Source organism: Uranotaenia lowii, chromosome 3 (assembly GCF_029784155.1).
Source record: "Uranotaenia lowii strain MFRU-FL chromosome 3, ASM2978415v1, whole genome shotgun sequence".
Taxonomy (NCBI): Eukaryota; Metazoa; Arthropoda; class Insecta; order Diptera; family Culicidae; genus Uranotaenia; species Uranotaenia lowii.
The window spans coordinates 344,863,988-344,886,208 of NC_073693.1; the positions used below are offsets into that span (position 1 = coordinate 344,863,988).

At 35.2% G+C, this 22,221-nt stretch overlaps 1 protein-coding gene across 3 annotated transcripts in view; it reads left to right on the forward strand.

Annotated features, from left to right (window-relative positions):
• The window catches only part of LOC129757345 (uncharacterized), a 42,443-nt gene extending 23,408 nt beyond the window's left edge, over window positions 1-19,035 (forward strand). For 2 of the 3 annotated variants that reach the window (XM_055754535.1, XM_055754534.1), the window contains exon 3: window positions 18,684-19,007. In XM_055754535.1, coding sequence (XP_055610510.1) covers window positions 18,684-18,992 — 309 coding nt within the window. In that variant the 3' untranslated portion in view covers window positions 18,993-19,007. Of the gene's footprint in view, window positions 1-18,017; window positions 18,555-18,683 lie in introns of those variants that run through there. The other variant, XM_055754536.1, reaches the window with a different exon arrangement.
• Window positions 19,036-22,221: the final 3,186 nt, after the last annotated feature.

Here is a 22,221-nt window from a genome sequence, read left to right on the forward strand (position 1 = left end):
GTTTCGGATGGATGGCAGTGGAACTGCATGAATGACTTGAAGAAGTTAAAATCCAACCAAATAAATTTGCACGAAAAACTTTCGACATTTGGTTGTTAACGTTTGACCATTAGCTGCGGGAGGTTCTCAGGGTCAACCTCCCCCTCTAGAAAGGATTATGGTTTGGCCAGGAACGGGTCTTCGTTTTCGCGATTTATACATGCAACTGGAAGCAGTCCCAAATCATAATTGAAAAGATTTTCCAATATTTCGAATAAAATTTTTAAGCACCCCTGCGCCTCAAGCCCCTTAACCCTAATCCTGAAATTTTTACCCGTTACAGTCCCTGGAGTGTCAATTTGACACTCCTGACTATAACCAATATATCTCTGTTGTTTTTCAACCGATTTTGTAAAAATCCGAAAAAACGAAAAAACATGCTTCGGAAACAAAGACTGTAAATCAGCTACGCAATGCTCAAAAAAAATATCACTTAGAGTCCAAGAAAGCTGAAGCTAGAAACTATACGTTGGCCATAAGTTTATTTTTTTGAAATTTTTCAAGATCATGACCACACAAAATGTAAAAAAACTGGTGTAAGAACCGTACTTTTCAATCAATGAACCGTCAATATTGTTTAAGTCATACCAGATAAATTTTGAAAAGAGGATCGAAAAGTTGACCTATTTCAGCACATTTTTTGAGTTTTTAGATTTTCAAAATATGAAACACAGAATTTTTGATGAATTTTCAAAGGAAGCTGTTTTTTTTTTAACTTTTTGCCAATTTACAATTTCTCAGATTTTCGTGCACTTAAATTCAACTTAAAATGAAAAAAAAAAATTAATTTTGTAAAAATCGGTTGAATAACAAGAGAGATGTAGCGGTTTTATGTGAGGAGTGTCAAATTGACACTCAAGTTCTGATTACGGAATTCTTTCCTGGGCTTTCAGGGTGAGTCCATAAAAAAAAGTAATGATGCAAAATTAAAGATTCCGGAAATTAATTGAAGGTCCCCGAAGAAATTGTATTATTTGGATGCGCCCGAAGAAAGTTACAAGCCGCCAAACTTCCATCCAATAGTGTCATATTGACACTCAAGAGCGGATTACGGTTAACATACAATGCATGCAATGTACATATTTGGTAAACCCGAAGGAATTGAAAAGAGTGTTCTCTTTGGACCTAGTTAGTTTGAATATTTCAAGTAACCTAAAAGTTTGAAAAAGAATAAGTATAGCAATTTCTTTTTTTTAATCAAGGCGCTTTTTAATGAACTTTTTGGTTCCTTGGATTGAAAAGATTGGATTGGATTGGATTGAAAAGATTACATTCCTTCATTTTGAATCGCATACTTCTCAAGAAAAAAAAGCACTCATTCAATGTCCTGAAGACTATTCGATTCTGCTTAGAGTGTCCCAAATGACCCGACATTTGAAAAAGTTATGTGCTGCAGGCTTAAATTGATCCTAGGCCTCATGCAAAATTTGGGCCAGATCGGATCACAGGAAGGGGTCGCTCAACGAGCCTAAAGTTTGTATGGGATTTTGGGACATTTTGTTCGCGAGGAACATGAAAGTCTAGTTTTTCATGAATAACTTTGGTCCCCTTCGTCCGATTTCTTTGGAATACGGTTTTTCTTTTAAAGCCTAAAGACAAATATTTCATCCGAAGACTGCATTTCGATTCAAGCTAAGACACACAAGTTATTAAGCTTCAGAAAATAGTTATCTTTTCTAGGGTGATATTCATCACTATTAATGAGAGACACTGATTCGAACATTTTGACCCAGCATTAACAGTGATGAATATCACCCTGAAAAAACTTTCCCCATTTTTGAAATTTAATAACTTTTTTATCAAAAGTCAAATCGAAATGCAGTCTTCAGATGAAATATTTGTCATAGTTTAGGTTTTAAGAAAAAGAAAAAGAAATCGACCGAAGAAGACCAAAGTTATTCATGAAAAATTGGATTTGGATGTTCCTCCCGAACAAAATGTCTCAAAATCCCATACAAACTTTAACCTCGTTTAACGACCCCTTCCCGTGATCCGATCTGGCCCAAATTTGGCATGAGACCTTGTACTAGGCCTAGGATTAATTTAAGCCTGCAGCGCATAACATTTCACAAGCTTCAAATTTCTCATAATCTGGGGCAGTCTAGTGAGTAATCTATGTAATGTATAAAATTCATTGATGAAATTTGCCTTACGGGATGGCCAACGAACCGGGAAAACTGGAAAAAAAAACCGGGAATGGAATATGACACCGGGAAAACCTGGAAAAAATCTAGAATTTCGAAACAAAACCGGAAAAAAATCTTTAAAGATTGTTTTTCTGATACAAAACCTATTGGATTCTAAAGTTCATGAATGCATTCATCTTATCAAAATGAAATTTTTTTTTCAGAATTTTTTACTCCATAGTCGTTTATTTCAGGATGGAAAAACCATTCGGGAATAGCGAGAAAAACCGGAATTTTTGTTTCATGAGTATAATCGGGCCAAAGTAGGGAATTTTCTTAAAAACTGATTTTTTTCAGCGCATACGTTTCAGGGTTCTGAGCTATTCCAGTTCCTGTTCAAATATATTTTTAATGAACATATGTATTTCAAATTATCGAAACGTCGTAGAAAACTATCTCGAACCACATTCTATATAAGTTTAAAAATGTTGAAAATTGCAGATCATAAGTGGTTAAATGGCGGAATCACTTAAAATTTCGGAATTCTTTTCATAAAAAATTTGTCCCACAAAATCCGAATTTAAAAAGCAAATTTCACCTAAGAATAATTTTAAAATTTTGATTGCGATTCCATTTGTAAAGTTCGAATAGAAATATTAATTTTTAAGGTCGTACTGGAAATTAATACTCATAATTTAAATAAATAGCCAAATTCCAAATCCCGCACTGAAAACACTTATGAATCGAAACAAAATTTTACAATGCTTAATAAGAATATGATTCAGCAGAATCTGTTCTGAGAGGAAAAATTTAAATACCAATCGGTAGCAATTTACATCAAACTGGGATATGTGACTCCGGAGATAAGCATCAGAAATAAAAATTTAAATTCGAAATATGAATGCAAACCTTAATTTAAGTTTAGATTTAAACATCGGTTACTCAATCCCGTACCCTAGGCTCTATTGGGTCACGGCGATGTTGTGCTTTCTTGTGTTTATGGAAGTTCACGGTTTGGAAACAAGCTCAAAAACTAACATGAACCTGACAGGGCGGTAGCACATAACCTTATTCGATATGAGATCATAGATGAATTTATGAATTTTCTGTTTCTTTTGTAGACGCTTGGAAAGCTGTTCTAACAAGTTTCCTAAAAAAACTCCCATCCCACAAAAAAAGATTTCATTTGCGTTATTAGTTATAAGGTTATAACGAAATTTTTATTTTAAGTAATTTTTCCTTCCAGAGATAGAAAAAGGGACTTTTAACCATAATTAGAAACTTTCCCGGCCAAAATTACCTTCACATGCCAAATTTAATTTTAATTGAAGGATGAATTCCCAAGTTATCTAGAATTTTGGATTTCATCTCTATGGAAGCCCTCTCTCTCTCTTCCAGTTGAAGAACAGATTCTAAAAATATCATTTTTTTTTTTAAACGAACACAAACACATACAGGATCTCAATGAAACATGATGTTTCCTCGAAGAGATTCCTTTTTTCTTAACTCTAAGCGTACATCTTTCGAGGAGCTAAAACCACCAACCCACCGAAAGTGTACTATGTATGCCTGGCTTAGAAGACTTGAAGGCTATCCTCTACGCCACGGGCGGCAGCTATAAAGAAGGCATTTCAGAATGATTTTTCTTATCCAAATAAGCTTACGTGGTTCCTTATTATTTGGTTCCTTATCCTCAAAATTTACAGTAATTCCTTTGAAAAAAAGGATAGGCCTCGATCAATGTTTAATGCATTTACCCAAAAAGTCAGTAACGCAAAATGTGTTTTATTTATTTTCGAGTTTTTTCGAGAAGAGGAGGGGTCTGAAAATTGAAAAAAACCCTTGACCACCAACTCAACGCAAAATGTTCCAGTTATTATTCAGTCTATACGGAACCGGGAACAAACAGACAAAAATCTACAAATTTACATATTAAGTGATCTAAAGTTTCGAAGTAATCAAAAGTCCATAAAAACGAACAGTTGAAAGTTTTTTCAGATTTCTAAAGGAAGCTGACAGCGTCCCCAAGTAAACTTTAATGCCAAAACTATAGCAAACTCAAACCTAAATTTGCTATTACTATCAAAATTCTTTTAACCAATGTCAAAATTTGTATTCATTTAGGAATCATGATTCCAGATTTAATCAAGGGGCTGAAAGAGAAGGAAATTTCCGAACTGACATTTCAGTGCCGCACTGACGTTTTGGTACCAAAATGCCATTGAAATCAAAGGGGAACTGACGTTCTGGTTCCAAAAGTCGGTACGGTCTGTTTATATGTGATTTGACAGTTGCTTCAGTCCTTTGGATTTAATAGCATACCAATACCAAAATAAAGCATGAGTAGCTAATTGAGGATTGAGAATTTGTTATCGGGTTTTGAACGATAGCAAAATAAGGTAGTCGTGAAGTTTCATAGTCTTTTTTCTTAAAATTACAAAAACGCTGAATGTTCTCTCCGATACCAAAATGAGGCATCTCCGATTTAAAAGCAAAGTAAAAATGGAATCAAAATGGTAGCATAATTTAGTATTTTTGCAAATGCACCGTCGAGGTGTTCTTACTAAAATCTATGGAAGTAGTTGAAATGTACGTGGAACAAAACTTTTAAGTTCGAGTACTCATCAATACTTCTGAGATAAACTTGCCAGATATCCCGGTTTAACCCGGACTTGTTTGGATATTTGAAACAAAACTTAAGAAAAATTCGGTCCGGCCCGCATTTTGTTCAAAAATTACACTTCATTTTTTCACACGGATTTAAAAAATTTCAACATAAAAACCGTGCAATATCGGAGCAAAATCGGCTAAATTCTAGGAATTTATAATAATAAGAGAATGTGAAAGATTAACACATGAAAACAGTTTTTTTTTTATCGAAGCACATCAGTGGGGTTTATATTTAAATTTATAATTCTAAAAAATGCTAGCAAGTTTATTTTCATGAAAAGAATAAAAAAAATGTTGTAATTTGATGCAAAATCATTAATTATGTAACCTCAATTTGAAGCTTTGGTTCGGATTTTGCTAATACTGTGGATAAATCCAGCCAACAACCGAGCTTTTATCCTCGAAATTCGAGCAAACAAGCCGGACCGGACTTTGGAAAACTTGGCTAGCTCGGATGAAACCGAAAAATGAAAAATGAGGCCCTCAGAACCAAAGGGGTGTAAGTGATAAAATTGTCGAAAAAATGATGCCAAACGATTCTTCATATTTCAAGCTGTATTTGATGATTTTTTTTTTGGATTTTGAGAATTTTATTCACATACTTTTACATTAAAAATAAATACAGATTCTCAATAATATATGGAAAATGGCCAAACACAACCATTTAAAGCGTGTTTTATCGAAATAAGCTTTCAAGCACTTATACTCCTCCAAGGGCCTCAAATATGTTAATAAATTGATTGAATAAAAATATTGTTTATCAGATAGAATTTAATTTTACCAAAAGGTTACCGTCACTGAATTAATAAACAGATACAAATATAATAAGAATTTTTATGACTTAAAAAATGTACAATATTTGCCACATTATCTGCACACTCCATCACATATTCCTCACATTAGTATTTGAAGTTTTCTCCACCATATGGGAGCATTACAACTTCTAAAGTCGACTTTGGTTTAAATTTTAAGAACTGAGGAGTTTTGAGGGGCTCGGAAAGACGGTAAGATCATTTCAAACTATCGATTTTCAATCGTTGAAAACACCGAATCACATTCACATCTCAATAAAAAAAATACATTTTTACGGTCACTTCAACTTTTTGTAATATGAATTCTTTGTTTTTAACAACCGCGTTCATTCATTATAATTTTTAAATTTGTCTATTTTATCCAAAAATATCCAAACTGTACTGAATAAATATTTCAATCTAGTGATTTTCAACCAAATTTTAACAGAAAAGGTTATCATTATGATAGATTTTGCAAATTTAAAAAGTTGTTCTAGGAGTTAAATTGAAGTTGTTAAATTGAAAACATTAGAAAAGCGTATTTTTTTTTATTTGGATACCATGAAATAGACTTAATGTTCATCGTAATCATACTATTTGAAATTTATGGAATAAACAAATCCAGAAGGTTGTAAATTTATCGAACATTAAACTGAAACTATATGATGTTTATAATTGGGAAAATTTAATTCAGTTTCATTTGCTTTCAAACCAAAGGTACTTTTTTTAAGAGCTCGCAAAGAATATTTCAACCAGTTCATATACAATTCGTTATCAAGAGAAATAAAATTTGTATAAAAACGTACATGTAATTTGTACTAACTTTTCTTTATTTTCACAAGGTATTTTAACTCCTTAGGAGGCATTTGTCCCTACTATTTCTCTTGAGATAAACCTACACTAATCTTAATTTCTGATTGGTTTATTCAGAGAAGAATTTAATCAACATTCTGTATGGTTTTATTTTCTTCGAATACGAAGAATAAAAATGCTGAATGGCCCGCTAGCCAATTTCATTTCTAAAATTTGGCCCGTCTGTTGAAATTGTTGGACACTCATGTTGTAAATGAAGGCTTCTGAAGTATTCATAATACTGTAAAGTTTTTCCTATGCATGATTTGTAAAGTTTAGAGGATGATTTCAAAATCCAGAATGTAGCACTGGAGGTTTCACGGATAAAAACATACTAAAAAAAAATCATGTGGCAAACTGGTTATTTCTTAGTTTATGATTATTCCTATTATAATATTATTTTGTTTACAGAATGAAATTTTATCGTATCAGATTATGTTCTATTGGAAAACTCGCAAAAAATTGCTGCCACTTTGTCGAGCCTATCAGTTAAATTTCTTGTGCCTATTTCATCAACACTTAGCTTATCCCAAACAGTGAAAATTTATGTGCAATTTCACATGTTTCACCATCCACGCAATCGCTTATCAATTTCTCCATAGTAGACTTTAGTTTTTTAAGTCAAATTGTCAACTACGCCCAGTTGTAAAAAGCTGTTCATTAAAGATTTTCAACTTTTCCAGAAATTCATATAGCTTATTGAAATTTTCTGCAACTTTCTTCTTTTCCATGTTTTGTAATTGGTATACCTTTCCAATGAAATGGGAGAGGTTCATTGTAATATCCAGTTCAATATTAAACGTAAAATTAGATTACACCGACTTTATAATGATTTAATGAAGCCTTAAAAGATGTCTTTCATTGTAATAATATTTGATCCTACCGCTGCAATAAAAAATTTACCATAAATTACCTCTTTCTAGCTTCCGTTTCCTATATAACTAAGCAATGACACACACAGATCGAAATATAGCTGAAATGATGCAATTTGTTTCCGTTTCTTGATTCGATTTTCATCAAAACCCGGTGATATCAATTGACACCACAAATACTTACTGTTGGAATGGAAAAGCATCGAAAGCCGTGTTGCATCATACCCAGAGTAACATTGGTTGTTTTAAGTCAGCAAAAAAAAAAACAGTGTAAATCATTGGATTTATTTCGGTGAGTTAAACCAACAAATTCCTCGGATTTATTTGCTCGGAATCATCGTCGTCGTCGTCGTCGTCGTCCTACACCCATACATGATTTTCATTTACATTTTCCACGCTCATTTTTCAACGGGGCAAGTTGATTAGTAGTGGAAGTAACGATGATTGTGTTTGGCAAGCACAAAACACATCGATCGTTTCAGAACTGTCAGTTCCCAGTTCATTCACTGATTGTCCCTTCGATTTACCTCAATTTAGTTTGTAGTTGTTTTGATTTATCGTTATTAGTGAATTCCGAATACTAATCTTTTCTTAAACAGTCATCCAACAATGATTCAACAAAATCTCTACGAGAGAAATTATTTTTTCAAACTCAAACACATAAAACCTTATGCCATTATGATCATTTGGATTTTCAGTCGATTTGAATCTGTATCCATAATCAATCATAAATTGAACTGAAATAATTTTACGGTTCAACCTGACAAAAAAAAAACAAACACATCAAACAAGTTTCAGGGTAAATGCCGATCTGAATCTTGCTAGAGTGGGTGATAAATGAAAAATCAACATCGAATCCCATCCGGTCGTCGTCGTCGTACACATCGAAACGAATCTCGCGACACACGACGGCAATCTTGGGGCCATATCGCGAAAATGGCGAACTGTCAAATGCAAACTTGAATGATCCGTTGTTGGTTTGTGATGTTGTAGGATGTGTTGGTGTGAAAGTTTGCAAGAGTGAGACGGAAAGTCCTTTGTTATTATTCCGTGTTGCTCTCGTGTACGTTACAGATGGGGTTAGCATGAGATTCGGGATTTTTATTTTCCCGACGTCTTAAGGTGCTAAGTGATTCTTATTAATTAATTCATTTATTTTTTTTAGAGCCGGTACTTAAAAAACTTTAAGATTTGAAAAATTCAGTGCTTTTGTTCGAGTATTTAACCTCTAAGGTACACCGGTGTAATTTGAATGTTCAATTTATTAGTAATCTATTCAATATCTGAAAAAAAATACGATTCTGACAGTAACGGAAGTTTACAGTGACTTTTTGTTTAGTTTTAATTTTTAACTCGACAACGTGAGTTGATGTGCGTTATTTTTAATTGCAATTTTGTCGTGAACTAGCTGCTTCAGGACGACAAATTTTACATTGAAACAATTCTTACATTTCGAATAAGTTAAGAAAAAACGGGGGTTTAATGCAAAACTAATTTAACCTCTCAAACTTTGGTCTCAGACTCTATCTGAGGTAAAAAAAACTTGATGTTTATACAATATTAGCTGACTCGGTAGGGGTAGACTGCCAGATATTCGATGACAAGTTGAGCTGTTCGTTGACGCTTTACTCATCTTTTCTTCCTCCACTAAACAATGTTGCAATGACATTCCATGAATAAAAATGTGATTTTCTTTAACACAGAAATTTTAATGATTAAAATTTCAGGTGACAGGCGGAATGAAAAACTAGAGAGACTTTTTTTATAGAACACTAGCTGACCCTGATATGGGCTTTGCTACACTTTCAAAAATTGATGACATTTTTGTAAATTATTTTATTTTGATTTATTTGTATACTAGCTGATCCCGTACGAACTTCGTTTCGCTTTAAATCATTGGTACGTCAAAATGAGTTTAGAAAATGAATTCGAAACATTCTTTCGACAATTTTGGGGAAAAATTCAACAGTGTTTAAAGTCGCTACTATTACTATTACTTGAAATTCGAATTAAACGGTTGATTGGCTTTTTATTAAAATTTATGTGAGAGTGTTTTCTTCACGATCGGTTGCAAAATCTAGACATTATGGCAGAAACATGTACTATTTGTTTGTGTGCACGACTCTTTTGCTTGACCTTCACACTTAAATTGGTATCAATTAACTGCCTCCAACAAAATTATTGCACAAAACACTGAACTTTCAATGAAACCCTCTTTTTCTGTCCCATGGCCCGAAATTCGATATTTGAAACCAATTTTACGTTCCTCAAAACTCCCTTGTGCCATTTTTTCTTTTCAAATTATAGGTAAAATAACGTCAGGAACTTGAAAACAGTGATCAGTGAATATAGACGCCCCTTTCGCCGACCCTTGACACGGAACATGCTACCTGGAGTCAATTCTAGAGTTTGTTTTGATTAGGTCGTATGAACCACTTGACGAGTTTCGAGAAAACCACTGTGGAAGTTTCGAAACACCTAATGAATTCTCATTTTAAAAGTATCGGTCCGAATTGCCCGGAAATTCGTCATTCAAAGTAAAAATAGACTTCAAATATGTAAGTTTAGCCGATACGGGAATTTGTTCAGTTGTTAAAGTGAAAATGTACTTACGACCTTTTGCCTTGATTGTTGTGGTCATTCGTCGTTTTGCAAATCAATGATTTTCATCCTAAAACTTGATTGCATTTGTTTCAAATTTTGCAATTTGGTTCCGTTCCGGTCCGTATGTTGCGTTCAAAACAATGGAAACGCAAATAATTGAAGAAAGTCTCCGTTCACATGTTCCTTGGTTTGCTGCACAGCAGAATGTTTCTATTGGACTTGCACTGCATGCTATCCCGTGACCTAAAATGGGCCGCGCCTGACTCCGTTGACCGATCAACGAGTGCGGAAACATATCCAATGCTGTCAATGTTTGGATGCATCTGTTTTAGAATAAAAATATGCTGAATGTTTAAGCCCATAGAAAATAACACTGTTTTACTTACCCGGCACCAAATTTAAGTCAGCTTTTCTGCTAGAACAGTTACGGTCATTCTTACAAACAATGTTCTTTTTAGTTATTCGTATTTTTCATTAACTTTCCCTTCTTTTCTAAGCATTTTCTGCGAAGATGTAAAAGGACCTATAAACCAACTCATCAAACTTTTGTTTAGTGACCTTTTGCTGCACGGCAATCCAGTGTTGCGCAAAAAGTCGTTAAAACCAAATTGCACTCAAAAGTAAGAAAGTCATCATACGTCTTAAATTCAAATAATGTTTTTAAAGTTATTTATTGGTCAAATGAAACCAAGTTTTTACCAAACATAGGATACATGTCTATCAATCGTTTGCAGGTAATAACTCAATTTTGTTTATATTGGTTCATACGACCTAATCAAAACAAACTCTAGAATTGCTTATAGTTTATAACCCTCATCTGAACATTTTCATCTCAATCCGATGCATGATCACGACAATATCGCGAAAACAGTGAGCAACTGACATGGACGGCCTTTTTTTTTACCACGATTCAAAACTTGACCTGAAATCAATTATCTTTTCTGTTAAACTCCCATGTGTCAATTTTCATTACAATTCTATGCTCAATCAAGAGAATATCGTAAAAACAGTGAACAGATAATAACCCCTTTTGCCGACCCCTGAGTCAAGATTTGAAACCTGAAAGCAAAAGAGCGTCCCTCAAAACTCCTATGCGGAAATTTTCATCTCAATCTAATGTAGAATAACGTCAAAATCGCAAAAACATGAATCAATGAATATGGACGACCCCTTTGGCCGACCCCTGACCCTAAATTTGATAACTGTAATCGATTGTTCGTCCCTCAAAACACTCATGTGCAAATTTTCATCACAATACGAACTATAATAACGCCAATATCGCAAAAACATTAATCAGTGAATATGGACGACCCCTTTGGCCGGCCTCTGACCCTAAATTTAATAACTGTAATCGATTGTTCATCTCTCAAAACACTCATGTGCAAATTTTCATCACAATCCGGTGTATAATAACGCCAATATCGCAAAAACATTAATCAGAATATGGACGACCCCTTTGACCCTAAATGTGATAATTGTAATCGATTGTTCGTCTCTTAAAACACTCATGTGCAAATTTTCATCACAATCCGGTGTATAATAACGCCAATATCGCAAAAACATTAATCAGTGAATATGGACGACCCTTTTGGCCGACCCCTGACCCTAAATTTGATATCTGTAATCGATTGTTCGTCTCTTAAAACACTCATGTGCAAATTTTCATCACAATCCGGTGTACAATAACGCCAATATCGCAAAAACATTAATCAGTGAATATGGACGACCCCTTTGGCCGACCCCTGATCCTAAATTTAATAACTGTAATCGATTTCTCGTCTCTCAAAACACTCATGTGCAAATTTTCATCACTATCTGGTGTATAATAACGCCAATATCGCAAAAACATTCATCAGTTGATATGGACGACCCCTTTGGCCGACCCCTGACCCTGAATTTGATAACTGCAATTAATTTCTTGTCTTTCAAAATACTCAAGTGCAAATTTTCAACACGATCCGACAAAAAATAACGTCAATATCGCGAAAACCATATTTGTGTTGTATGGACGACCCCCTTCAGAAGAAGTCATCCAAAAATCTGAAAACATTTTTCATCCTTCCTGGACCTAATGAGTATCCATGCCAAATTTCAGACCTCTAGCTCTTAAGACGGCTGAGTCTATAGAGGACAAACAAACAAACGAACAAACATACAGATAATTACTTTTTATATATATAGATTAACATCATTAAGTTTAAAATCTTTAAGATGTTAAACATTCAGATGCAACCTCTTTACAATGAGTGCAACAATTTAAGTTTTAAATTGTTATACAAAAAAAAAAAATTTCTAATCTTGTGAAATGATTTTTTTTTCATTTTCAAAACCTGGTTTAAAATTTATTTTTCAATCATTATCTTAAATTCTGTTATGCATAAAAATCATCACGTCTTTCCACTGAAAGAAAGATGAGGTCCAAAAGCATTGAAAAAAAAATTTCCGTTCGCATTTATGCCCTCACGTAAAATATGGTTACTTTTGCTTGATTTTTTTTTGTTTCGATTATAGTCGTTTTACCATCTCTTTTTTTTCAAGTATGGCACATCATGATACATTTAAAAAAACTATGAATCATGTAAAAACAAACGAATCAAAGTTAAATTTTTGTTTCAAATTTGGAAATTTTAAAAAGATGCTTATATTATAATTTTCGAGTGATGATGTTTAATTCGAGAGTTTAAAAAAATACCATCACGGGGTCCAAATCATTTTTTTTAAGTTGTTCTTTCAAAATTAACATTTTTCGATAACTGGTCACAATTTATCCTGAAAATTTCGAATTACACTTTTTAAAGCGTTGATATGTTGAGATTTCTTTGAAAATTTGCGAAAATCGTGAAGAAAATTGAAATAAAATACTCATATGAAATTTAAGTAACACTGTTCCGAATTTTCACGAGTTTTTTTTTTTATTAGGGTGTGTTTATGTCGCAAATTTTTCAAAAATGATTCAACATTGCATGATACTTCACTCAAAATATATATATTTGTGTTTCGAGTAAAGTATTTAAACAAATTATTGCGATATAATTAATTATTTTTACTTTTTTCTTTTTGATGGTACAAGGCAACAAAATTTACGTTTTTCCATTTGAAGAGGGTTTAAGAGTTGATTTGACTGATTTGAGGGCGACATACCCAAATATGCAGTTTAGTTTTTTTTCTGCTAGCTCTAATTTTTGAAATTCAAGGGTGATTTTTGAAATTTTTTATCAACATTTTAGAAATTTTCTAAGATACATAAATCGAAGGTTTCGAATCAATGATAAACTTTTTCGAAGGCCGCGAGTAGTTTAATCTTTTGAGAAAACTGAGTTTATTCATCACAGTATGGTAAAATATGAGAATTAAAAGATATTTTGGATATTTTTTAAATCAAAATAAATCAAATATTTTTTCCAAAGCATAAGTCAAAAAATTCGCAGTCTACAAAAAAGTTGTTAATGAAATTTGAATCTTTGATACCAAATGCTCATAAATGTTCTTCAATGATGTCAAAAATAGTTTTATTTTTTGTTTTTAATACTTCAGGAATTTTTTTTTCAAGTATTGTTTCTTTGAAACTAGAAATGCTAGGTAATATATTAATCCTCTATCAAATGAAGGATAATAAATAGACGGGAGTTTCATATCTTTTTCAATGGGAGGGACCAGTAATTTTTTTTTCTCACAAAGTAACATAAGAGAATTATAGATTAAGATAGATCTGTTTCCTTAACTACTAAATACTAAGTGTAGTGATTTGAAAAGGCATTAAATTACCTTATACTACATGTTGAAAATAAATAAATGAAAATGAAATCTTAAATGAAAATAGATTTCAAATCGGTTTTTATTTTTTTAAAGAGGGTTTTCTGTTTATTAGTTATAAATGATTGATTTAGCTCAAAACTTTTGATATAAATTTGATAGAGTCTGACAAATGATTCGATTTCAAGGCGGCAAAATCAATTTTTAAAACAATGGCTTTTTTATTGTAATCTGCATTTCATAACTAAGCTTATAGTTGAACAAAAATTATGAACAATTAACTGTAACTTTTATCACTGAAATCAAATTCACATTTTTCTGCATAACAAAGCTAACCATCTACTAAATGAACCATAAACACGTTGAGAATTTTTTTTAATGCAAAAATATTTTATTTTGCAAAAAAATAGATCTGTGTAAATTATGTATGAAATCACTTTTTTTTAATTATAACTTTATTTTTCAATTATTTATAGAACTGAATCATGCTAAAAATATTAAAAAAAAAAAATCTAGACTGCAGTAGAGAATTTAGAAATTTTATGGCTGCTGCAAAAAATACATTGTTCCTTTTTAAATTTCTTTCAAAATTTGCCATTTCAAAATTAAATAAAAATTTTATCTTGAACTTAAAATTCAAGAAAAACTACAAAATTATAAATTACAATTACAATTTTACTTAGCTATGAAAATCAAAAATAAATGTTTCTAATTTTTATTGATTTACAATAATAGATTTAGATATCATTATTTTGAATTCTTTATGCATTTTGATCAAATATTAATTTCAAAATTGAAATTCCTTAATTTGAAAAAAAAAATACAATGGGTGTATCTGAATTGAATTAATGTTTTTAATTTTTCTTCATCTCAAACTTTGATATGCTGTTAAATAATCCCTAAAAATGTTAAATGAAGACGATGCAACTCGTTGTCCATATTTTTTTTAAACTTTTAAAGTCAGAATTCAAAATAGAGATCATGATTTCCATGTTCTGCATTCGAGTAGATCGTGGACTGCAAGCAAAAAAAAGTAAGTATGAGTTTTCAGTGTCTGAAAGTTAACTGTGCTAAAACTCAGTTTTATAAAAAACAATTATAACAACGATTAAGAAATTTAATTTATTTTTTTAAATTATTTGCCTTTTCAATATTAAACATCTTTACTGAATATTAAAGAAAATCTTTTTTTAAACTTGGCTGAAAACAGAAGTCAAGTTTTTCGGAAAACGGTAGGGTCAGCTGAGGTTATTATGGACGAAGATTATTCTTTTTAGGTTTTATCTGTTCATAATTTCTTAGTTAAATTTGGGGTAATAATGAACGATGTTAAGATTCTTGTTACGTAACAATTTTTAGTGTTGGTAATATTTCTAGATAAATCTAAACACTGCGTCTAAATAGGAGTAATGGTTTTTCAAAATTTACCCTTAATTTGTCATGGGCAATTTTTAGATCCACAAAGGAACAGGGAATCATGTCCTACAATCTCATATTTACAGATTTTTAGAAACTAATAAAGTTATTTATAACGGTTTATTCTCAAAATCTTGATGATTGGTACATTGGTACACATTTAAACATTAATGATAAGTTTAGATAATCAAACAATACCTAAAAACAAGTGTTCATAATTACCCTGTATTTTGAAAAACATGGAGAAATTATAAACAATCCTCTATGAATCAGTGAGATAAATTTTTAGTAAAAATTTATACTACACTTGAAGGTGCATTTATTACTGAATGTAAAACCTCTAGAAACAACATTTTAACTGAATTTACTGTGACGAGAGAGTAACATGATTGAACGCCCTCAGAATAGTTTCGAATATTCTCAGAGACGTGGATTTTGAAAATATGATTGAATGTCACATGACGAATGATTGATTGAAAAGTCCTGACACACCAATTTTTTCATTTTTTGTAAACACAACTTAACCCATAACGATTTTATGTAGAATGTTTTTTTTTGTCATTTAAAAAAATGTGATGAAAACCTTAAAATAGAATCGAGTTCGTCGAAGTGTTCAATGATTTGAGTGTTATGGAACAACCAAATCAATTAAATATGCTGAAAATTTCGCTGTTGCTTTTAAAAGTCTGGAAAACTTTGAACTTTTGACCGGGAAAACCGGGAATTTCAAAATGCAAATATTGTGGCCACCCTGGTCATAGTCAAATAAAGCTGAAAATATGATGCAAACGGGTATTTTTTACCCAATAATGAGTATAAATTATAAAAGTATAAAAAGTATTTAATTTATCAATTAGTCCAATAAACGGCTTTCAAAAGAAATAAAAAGTAGGGTCGAATATAACAGCAATCATCATACTTTACAAGTTGTTTTAAAACAATTTTTGTAAAAATTAAATAAGTAAATTAGTAAAAATAATCATTTTCGTAATTTTTTTTTTTTAAATTTAACAAAGAGTCCAGAACACCAAACAATACTTTTTGCCACCTCATTCAATGGAACTGCCCCATTAGACTGAGTCGATTTAGGGTAATTTTTGAATTTCTCAAACGCTAGGGTGTTGAAAGCTTCGTCGTGGTTCATGATTTTTTGTAGAATTTTTAAGTAACGTTTACATGAGTAAATTTGAACTTTTAGGTTTTTATGGGAAAATTGAATATTTTGTATTATGTCGAAAAATCAACATCATTTTTGTTTCTTCTGTGTAACCGAGCCAGCTGATGTTTTTTGTGCCAATTTATTAAATTCCTTAAGGTAATTTTCCGCTGAACAACTTTGTCGAAATTCGTAACTTCGTATCTTATTAGGAAAACAAGTTATTAGCTATTTAACAGGGGTATATCTTTTCGCATTGATAAACAATAAATTCAATTGACATCATTGCAGCGAGGCCTTTTCATGCAATACTTCGCGTGGCTCAAGTCGATTGAATTTATTGTTTCTGTCACTTGGTTCCATTATCTTGATTAGTTCCTGGGTTTGGCAAAAAAATTGTATGGGAGCTCCTCTTTGCTCTTTGTATCCACCAATAAGAAGGAGAAAGGGGTGCTAAATCATCTTATAGACATTTTATGAACCTAAATATCTAACCATGTCAAATTTGTTTGCATTTATTTGTGTTCGAGTCACGCACAAAAAGAATTGCGCTCGCCATGTAATGAAGAAGAGAGAGAGTCATAGAAACATTTCTCAATACTCTCTTATACCAAATTTGGTTCCATTTGGTGGGCTCTCGAGTTGTGCCAAATTTCTATGAGACCTCCTCCCCCTTTTTGTCTTCCCACTGAAAGGAAGGAGAATGCCAACTAATCATAGAAACATTTTACGTTCCCAATTATCTCTTCATACAAAATTTAGTTCCATTTTGTCGATAAATGTTCAAGTTACGCAAAAAAAAATTACATGGAAGCCCCCTCTTCGTTTCCATTTCTGCACTGCAAGAAGGGAGGGATATCAAACCATTATAGGAACATTCCTCATACCCAAATACGCTTCCATGCCAAATTTGATGTCATTTGTTTACGGCATTCATTAGTTTACGAGTTTTGCAAGAAAATTGTATGGAAGCCCCCTCCTCCTTTCTTTCTCCCCCTCTGGAAGAAGGGTTAGGTACACAATCTAAATATAAACACTCCCAAATACACTGTCATGCAAAATTTGGCTCCATTTGCATGTTGAGTTCTCAAATTATTCATACATGTAACTTGCCTCAGTTTTGCTAGTAATCGTTCAATAAACTTTGAAGTGCATTCTATAATTTTAAACCAATGGCGGTTTCATTGGTTTATTCGGTAGGAAGATGAGGGATTTGAAAATGATATTTTCCATTCTTTGTTATTTAATTTTTTTTAATTTCAGATTTGTTTTCGTTATCAAATTGTTTCAAAATTGAAAGTATTAGATGATGTGTACCGTTTTTTACAGAAACTCATTTTTCGATTTCGGCAAAGGGGGAGGAAAATGTTATCAACATTGTAGCGAGAAGCTCGCAGCAGGGCACACAGCGCATGCTCCCGGAACATATGATTTTGAAACACCGAACGAACTGTGCGAAAGGGCCGCCGTGGTTCTGATCTCTGGATTCTCTGGCGATTCCGTCCGGTTGGCAGCATATTTGCTCGAAAATTATTTCGGTTGCTCCATTCATTTTTCGAACATATATTTTGACAGCTCTACTGGAATACCAACCAGATGAATAGAGGAAACAAATGGCGTTTGTATGAATTCGTTGTTTCCTTGTGATGTTTGTGTTTGTGGGCATGTGCGGTGGGTATGTGTGCGTGCGCGTTGGTGTCCAATTTGTGGATACTTTTCTTCACTCCGTCATATCGGTGGTTGGTGGTGTGTATCTTTTCTGTTCTGTGGCAGAACTGTTTTTCCCTTTCGACTGGTCTGGTGAATCTTTATTCTTCCTGCCGAAGGAATAAGAACCATTGAGTAACGCGAAAAAAAGTTGGTCCGTTCACGCGATGACTGCCGTGTTCTGCTAGTTGCCTTCGTCGGTTTCGGTCACGTGTCTGTCGTTCCTCCGGTTTTCCGATCGTTTTTAGCAGGTTCTGATGTTGAATTTTGCATTGAAGAATCTTTGTCTGGATCCTTGTTGGACGAACAGAATCGTTAGCCTTGAGCCCTGCTCCAAGGCACTTACAGCCAGTTCTCCATGGATACGGTGTACAATTTTCACGAAATGATTGACATCATTGACGTAATATGTACGCTTCGGACCGAACTTCATCCCATCAATGGAGCAGCAGCTATCGAGGACAGATTGGATGGTCCGGTGGAATTTGCACCGCCACTTCCTTCCCCGAAGCCTCCGAATGGAATCTGTGACAAAAGTGAAAGCTCGAAAAATATCATTCAGTGCAAGGTTAGCCTGGTCTAGGGAGAAAAAATCAACAGAAATAATTACTGATATAGTTTTTTTCAACAATAAACTACTAATACAAATTGATTTCTCAAAGTTTAATTCCTTTTTTCTCAATTTTCTCATTTCCAGATTGAAAATATGCCGGATCATGATCTCAAGGCCCTCCTGGAGGAAGCCATCACATACAAATGTCCAAAGGATCGAGAACACAAGAGTGCAGCATTTAATGTAAGTGAGCCAAATTTTAAAAATTCACATTTTCAACTTAAATTTACCTATCAAAGGGTGAAAAATGCAAAGCAAAAATCTATAATCACAAAGCTCTCGGTGCTGCGAGAAAATTTGCTTAGACACAAAAAAAGAAGGAATAGTGAAAGGAAACAGATATCGTCACGAAGTGGGAAGATAATGTACGGACGAGACGGATGGGGTAGCTAGTAGAAGCAAATGTGAGGAAAATGACGATCCTTCGATTACATAACACGGCACCGGACTAGAAGAGCTCCCATCCTTGTGTATCCTTCGCCTTAGGGAAGGGAGCTAAAATTGCAAAAGGGAAGATGTGGCGAGGATGGGGACGAAGCTGTTCTCCATAATACCCGAGAAGATTTCTGACAGCTGTGAGGCGACAGCAAAACAAGAAGTTCGCAATGTTTTGTTTCTCGGTAGCCACACTTCTGGTTCGAATTCTGGTGACATTCCTCCTCATTCGTTGTCGCCTCTGCCTGTGGCTAAATTTGTTAACAGCAGCACTATGAAGCAGAAACTTTGTCAATGGCTGATTCAGTTTGATTGGGAAAGAACGCCCACGCACACACAAAGGGCCGAAAGGGATGCTACCAAAGAGGGAAAACAAATCCTTTCCTCCCTTCGAAGTGCTGCGAACTTTGGGTTGGATGGTGTTCTGTTTGTGTGGGTGGAATAATTTTCTGACATCCGAGGTTTTGAATTATCGAAACTGAAATAATTGCATGTAGAAGAATTTTAAAAAATTTTCGTTTATCCCTTTTATATATCTAGATTTTTTCTTAAAGAGATGAAAAATTTTATTTCAGTACTTGATTTTTAATTATCTAATTCTGTGTTCTGTTTGAGTGGTCCGGAAAGTCTCGACAAAATTTTTGAGGAATTGCTGGGATCTACTAATGGTTGAAAAATATATTTGAGTATTAGTGTTTGATTCTAATAAACAGTAATACTATATTCTGCTATTGATGTTGTTAGTTAATTTTACGGCCTTATCGATGAATGTTATGTTCTTGTAGTAGGAACGTTTTAAAATTTAAAAAAATCATAGATGTATAGAAAAAGATTACAAAAAACTAAAGATGATGGAAATATTACATACTTAAGTTTTGTTCAGCACGAACCAACTTTTTTTTATTAGTTGATCACCCAGGTGTTATTTATTTACATAGTATTCCGTCTCACGACATAACTTGACGAACATAATTCCTAAAATTCAATCGGTCCATGGCAACCGTTCTCCAATTCCTCGGGCACCCCACGTTCCCCAGATCACGCTCCACTTGGTGTAACCACCTCGCTCGTTGCGCCCCCGCTCGTCTTGTTCCTACCGGATTCGTAGCGAACACCTGTTTTGCAGGACAGTCGTCCGGCATTCTCGCAACATGTCCCGCCCAGCGTATCCGGCCAGCTTTCACCACCTTCTGGATACTGGGTTCGCCGTAGAGTCGCGCGAGCTCGTGGTTCATCCTTCGCCTCCACACTCCGTTCTCCTGTACGCCGCCAAAGATGGTTCTTAACACTCGTCGCTCGAATACTCCGAGTGTACGCAGGTCCTCCTCGAGCAATATCCATGTCTCGTGCCCGTAGAGAACAACCGGTCTAATGAGCGTCATATACAGGTTACACTTCGTGCGAGGGCTAAGTCTTCTCGACCGCAGTTTCTTGTGGAGTCCATAGTAGGCACGACTTCCGCTGATAATTCGCCTCCGGATCTCACGGCTGGTGTCATTGTCTGCGGTCACCAGTGAGCCGAGATAGACAAAGTCTTCGACTATCTCCAGCTCGTCGCCGTCGATCGTGACCTTGTTATTAAATACTGGACAAGCGGGTTCGGTCGGTCTCGGATCCGCAGGCCAGCATGTACTTCGTCTTGGACGTATTAATCATCAACCCAATCCTTCCTGCTTCGCGTTTCAGTTTGCGGTAGATGTCTTCCACCGTCGCAGATGATCTGCCGACTATATCAATGTCATCGGCAAAGCAGATAAGTTGACTGGATCTGTTGAAAATCGTGCCCCGCATTTCGCCCACCGCTCGTCGAATAACACCTTCTAGCGCCACGTTGAACATCATGCAGGATAGACCATCACCTTGTCGAAGCCCCCTGCGTGATTCGAATGAACTCGACAATTCACCCGAGATCCGCATCACCCAGGTGGTAAATCCTTTTTACGGATTGCATTCCAAGGCACCGCGTCCCCCAAATATGCTACTCTGGTTCCATGGGTGCAATTGGTCGACTCTAGATACTATGTACCCCTACGCTATAAACTCCACCTGGGGCCTCTGGTCATAATTCCCAGCCGGACCTGCATCGAAGGCTGTACCCGAGATGGGAGACCAAGTCCGCGCTTAAGCGCTCATCGGCTAACTCAATTTCAAGTCAAAACTCCAGCATATATACCCTGCCTCTTGTTACGATTCAAGACTAAGGATCTCTCCTCTGACGACTCGAACTCCGGCCTTTACTCGTAACTCGATGCTCGCTTGGTTTCCACGACTATCTGTTCGAGACCACTGCAAGAGACCAATGACCTCTTCTCTAACGACTCGAAATCTTGGCTCCGCTTGGTTTGGCTCGAGGCCTTCTTCTCTTAAAGAGGCCCGTCTGTGTGCCGAATCGAGAGCAGCTTTTCCTGGACCCGCGCCTGTCACAGAACACTTACGGGGCTTTACGAAACTACTCCGATGATTCCAGGCGAAGACGTCATCCTACACCGACTCGAGTGACTCACCTGGCGACGAGGTGAAGTCACTCTAACCGAAAGTACTCCGCGGCGGTGGAGGTATCCTACACAACGTTCGCGGCGTACCTAACAGCTAGGCATACGCAGAAGTTAGAGTCGTATCTTTGTATGCCATACTGCTAGGATCGGACACACACTACTCGAATGCCCGTCGAAAGGGCATTCTACTTTGATCGTGATCGGGTCTTCCTCCTTCCTTTGGCTAGCAACTTTGGGGCTGGCGGGGCCGACGGTGACGTGAGACCACTCTACCCGAGAGTATTCCGCGACGTGAATACTCTTCCCCCTGCGAGTTCGACTACGGAGAAGGTCTTGTCTTATACCCACAGCCTCCGTCGCGGAGGGCGCGTCCGACTGGCAACGATGGAGGTATCCTACACAAAAACGCGAGACGTACCACGCAGCACGGCATATTTTTGTATGCTTTTCGCCAGGTTCGGACGCAGACTACTCATATGCTCCCCGACGAAGGAGTCATCCTACACCGGTCGCGGACTGCTGCTGGTTCGAACTCCTCTGCAAAGCAGTCTTGATCTGGGTGAACCCATCGCTGACCACGCGCCAAGTATTGGCAACCTCACACATCCTCCGCAGGATGTTGTTGGCTGTCGTGTCTAGTCCGCAGGCGGCAAGCATGTTAGTGCGTACCCCTTCGAACCTCGGACAGTTGA